The sequence below is a fragment of the Pteropus vampyrus genome, unplaced genomic scaffold, assembly GCF_000151845.1.
Source record: "Pteropus vampyrus isolate Shadow unplaced genomic scaffold, Pvam_2.0 Scaffold96, whole genome shotgun sequence".
NCBI lineage: Eukaryota > Metazoa > Chordata > Mammalia > Chiroptera > Pteropodidae > Pteropus > Pteropus vampyrus.
The window spans coordinates 2,262,673-2,267,339 of NW_011888877.1; the positions used below are offsets into that span (position 1 = coordinate 2,262,673).

Here is a 4,667-nt window from a genome sequence, read left to right on the forward strand (position 1 = left end):
GAACCTTATATTTAATGTACCTAGCCCAAAGTCACACAACTCCTTAGCTGAGCTGGTATCACGAAGGGAAACCAAGACTCACGTCATCGTACATCTTCTCAACAATCCACTACATAATAGCTGTCACTTCCCTGGTCTCTATATACATTGAGAGAAACAACAACAACAACAAAGATAGGTACCTAATTGCAAATTATTGACATTTAAGCCTAAAAGTTATTTTTTGTTTTTACATTCATCACTTGTCCAGCTTATACATGTTTATGCTTCTCTAAAGTGATACACCCAGAGTGGGATCAAACTTAAACTCTTTCCAGAATGATATTTCTACACCATCAGTTGTGAATGTATTGGCCTCCAGACACATGATCATAAAAAACAACGCGAGAGGACGACAAAGCAGTGAGACATCGGTGTGGCTAAAGAGACTGGGCAAGTGTGTTCATTCTAGTATCAACTCTATAGATTCCTAGGTCCCATCTAGGGAGCTGTCTATTTACCAACTAGAAGTTTGTTTAGTCTCTTCATTACTGAGTAGCCGTGTCCCTCTCTTCTCCACTTCATCTTCTCTCTGCTCTAAATCGTTTTGAGTAAATTAAAGATGAAAATACTGTGTACGGTCTCTCTCCATCTTAAGGATAAAGAACCCGGCTCTGAGGCAGAAATGTGTAAGAACTCATAGAGGTATCTACAAATCTTCTGTCCTCTGAAACACCAGGATTCACTCCTTGTCTGGCCAGTGCGAGTGTTCTTCTCACTCTGTTCCATTATCTAGTGCAAGAAAGTCCATGTCTAGATTCCCATGGAATCATTCTGATGTAAAGCTAGTCTATGTTTTACTCGCTGCAGTCAAAGGAATTATAATGGACCCCAGAAAAAAGTATGCAGCTCTGCAGCATCACTCTACTGTTTGTTTGTTTGTTTGTTTGTTTGTTTGTTTTACTAAAACAAAACTCTTATTTACACCAGAAATCGTACTTCAGACCAAAAATAACCATAAAACAGTTTCTCTAACAAGGTTTGTATCTGTTTATGCTGTATCGTATTGGCAGGCTATTTTTAATCAGACCAGCAAATTACTTGTTTATAAAGGAAATTTCACATCTGTTCCATTCATCTGAGCCAACTTGAATGTAGCTTGTTGTTTTCATCTTCAGCCCCTGGTCCTCATCGTAATTAGTTAAATGGAGGAGTAAAGGGTAGGCCAGGCAGGAAATGTACTCCTGGAAAAGCAAATCACATTTCTTAATCCGGGGAGGAAAAAAGTCTTCTCTTGTGGTCAACCACTGAGGGACGTAAAGAGAATGAATGCCACCAGGGCAGCAGGGCCAGTAAACAAATTTGGGGGGTACAGGAAAGTAACCTAGGAGAATTCTTATGATTTTAGCAACGAGGAAGCAATTTACTCTCAGCAATTAGATTTCATGCAGTGACTATTGGTACTATGTCCTGCTTCTTCCTAGTAATATAATTAACTGTGGTTTTCTGTAAATCTTCTTTTTAGAGTGTCCAATAGCTTACTACAGAAATGGTGGGATTTGTGTAGTGGAGAAAAACGGTCCTGTGTGTCGGTAAGGAATATTGTCTATTTTTTTTTCCAACGTTTATTAAAGTTGGCTAAATTTGAGGCTGATATAATAGAACATCAATGAATATGTGGTTATTAAGGTAAAAATAGGGGATAATGAAACTATTTACATTTATCTGTCTGAATAACAGAAAGGAAGATATGAGTGCATCTTAGAAAAATATCGATTATGTATCATGACTTTTTCTTTCAACATTTTATATTATATGGAATATATAGTTTTTGTTTTTATTTTTCAATTAGAGTTGACATTCAATATTATTTTATTTTCAGTGGAATATATAGTTTTAATAATAATCATTAATCCTTGTTTTCAATATTTACATCAGGTTATAAAAGGTTCTTATAGAGATATTATCCTATATCAGATGAACTTAGTGTCTGTTTCCTTTCTCCGTTTTTATTTTGAATTCCATATTTCTCTTTTCTAACAACAAAGGATAAAATTAATTCATAAATAAGATCAATATCTGGTTTCTGTAGTGGATGTTTATGAGTAGCTAAAGTTAAGATAAAGGTTCAGATAATGAATACCTTCACATATTTAAAATATTTTTAAAGCAAAAATAAACAAAAACAGGCCTGTGATTTCTTTGCACGTCAAATGTGATTACATTGCATATCAAAGACAGCTTGATTTTTTTTCTCTCACCTTTTAGGGAGTTGTACAAAACAGTTTCATTAATTTCAAAGGAAACGATGCATATTCTATTATATTTGTGTCTGACTTTTTAATCTAGCAGACCAATGGAAGTGTTATTTGCTCATTAGAGAACTGATCACAGATTGATACTCAAGTCATAACAAAATACAGAAGTATACAGAAAATATGGATTAATGGTTGCCTAAATCCTTTAGCCCTCTGATCAACACTCGTATTTTAGGAAATGTTTATCATCCTCAAAAAGGCAAAGGCCTATTGATTTAAACAAGGAAAAAAAAATTTTGTGATGAGATATATTTAGACATTGTTTCGACATTTTTGAAACTGAATTATTAACCGGTTTCTCAAAGTGTTTCATCTCTCAAATTCATAACATGATTTATTTCAAACATCTCAATAAAATTATACATTTCTCTGTGTCTGTTTCCATGGAAATTAATTTGTTATGAACTATAACTTGATGGAAAGATAGGATGCCTAATATTATTTTCTAAAACCTCCTGAAAGAAACTGAGAATGATGTCATAAATAATGTATATTGAGCGTCAGCTGAGTGAATCATATTATTTAGTGCAGAGTGTTTACAGTAAGGAGGTTTGAATTTTTGTCCTCTCTAACCCTAAAAGACGAGGAAGCTCCCAGACTGTAGCTAGTCTCAGCTGAGCAAGCAAAGACGTTTGCATTCTTGGCAACATCCTTACGTACTTAAATAAACTCAAAAAGTCAATATCCAGATGGTGACGTCTGAAACTTGTTTCACTCAAATAAGAAAATGCTAATATGGGGAGAAAATGTGAGAGGAGGACTGAGAAGGGGATGGACTAAAGCAAGGAAATTGTAGAAAGGAATTCATTAACTGGAAAGTCCATCAAATATTTTAGTATATTAATTCTGATAGTAAATATGTTTTAAATAGCTTAATTACTATATTATCAATATAAACAAATATTTGGAATTAGGGCTATCTACAACATAGATGTGAAAAAATGACTTGAAAAAAATTTTACATTATAACATGGCATTGAAATTTGTGAACTGCAATTAATATATGTTTATTGAAGTAATTCTTTAAAAAACATACAGTGGTGTAACAGACAAAAAGCAGAAATCCCGACATTCAAATCTCACTCTTTAGCAGTGTGGTCTGTATTTGCTTAGGGGCGGTTTCTCCTTTTACAGACACATGTACACATACGTATGTACTCTGTTTCTTACAGAAGTGTGAATTATGCTTTATGCGTACACTTTGTACTTTGCTTTTCTTTTTCCCTCTTTATGCAATATCATGCTGTTCTTTTACATCAGTATGTATGATTCCAGATCCACCACTTACTGGCTGCGTAGTTTGGGAGAAGTTTTTGATCTGCCTGTGTTTTGGCTTCTTCTTTGGTAACATGAACACGATAAGACTACCTACCTCATAGGGTAATTGTGAGATTTTAAGGGGTTAACATACGTAAAACACTGCACAACGTCTGACACATACAAGACATTGAAAGGATACTAGCCATCAGTATTATTTTATCATTTTTTTATGCTGTGTAGAATACACCATTTAATAAATGGTTTGTCATCATTTAATTAACCCCATTAATTCCACTAATGGTTGTTTAGTTCTTCAATATTTGCTTTCACAATAATCTTGTGTATCCACCCTTGACTTGTGCTTGCACAATTCCTTATTTTAAGCATAGTATGTCTTACCGAAATGCCAAGTAATTATGTAAATTATTTCTGATTGTACTTAGTGTCAAATTCATTTCCAAGTAAATTCAGTGTCCAGTTCAGCTGTCACATGCAGGTATTCATTTTCGGATTTCAGGTTAAAATAAACGAAGACAGCTTTAGAATACAGAATTTTAGAGTAACTGTAAGGCACTGTGGAAAGGTGTTGGCTTTATGTCAGACCCTACTGTCTCATTCTCATTGTCTTTGTCACCAAAAGAAGTAAAGATTTCAGAGCAGTGCCCACCTCTCATCCAGGCCATTATGAATACAAGATATTCCTGGAATCGCAAGGAGGCTTGTCACTAATACCTTTGGATTTCCTCTTGGGATCTAAGGTGGCTTGAGAAAGGAATTTCAGGTTTTAGCTATAATCCCGGAGAAGAGGGACTTACAAGTCGGTCATTTGGTTTCCTGGCAAGAGTATCCATTAGATGAACCGTGGTTTTCCATAACTTGAGAAACACTAAGACCTTGGCATTTTTGAAGACTGAAGAAGCAGAGCATGAGCCAAAACAGGAAAATCACTCCTCACCTAGGAGGCTTAATTATTATATTATTTTGATATATTAATAGACTGAGCTATTTAATATAAATTCCAAATTAAAATGGAGGGCAGGAAAGAGAAAACAAGAAAGAAAAGAAAATCAAATCATCAGGATTAAAAGAAACAGGAAGTAGCATCAAATT

At 34.5% G+C, this 4,667-nt stretch overlaps 1 protein-coding gene across 1 annotated transcript in view; it reads left to right on the plus strand.

The window, feature by feature from the left end:
• MALRD1 (MAM and LDL receptor class A domain containing 1) overlaps positions 1-4,667 on the plus strand; it is a 520,465-nt gene that overhangs the window by 425,841 nt on the left and 89,957 nt on the right. Inside the window, 1 exon segment of the mRNA XM_023533144.1 lies at positions 1,505-1,571. Within this exon segment, the coding sequence (XP_023388912.1) occupies positions 1,505-1,571 (67 nt within the window).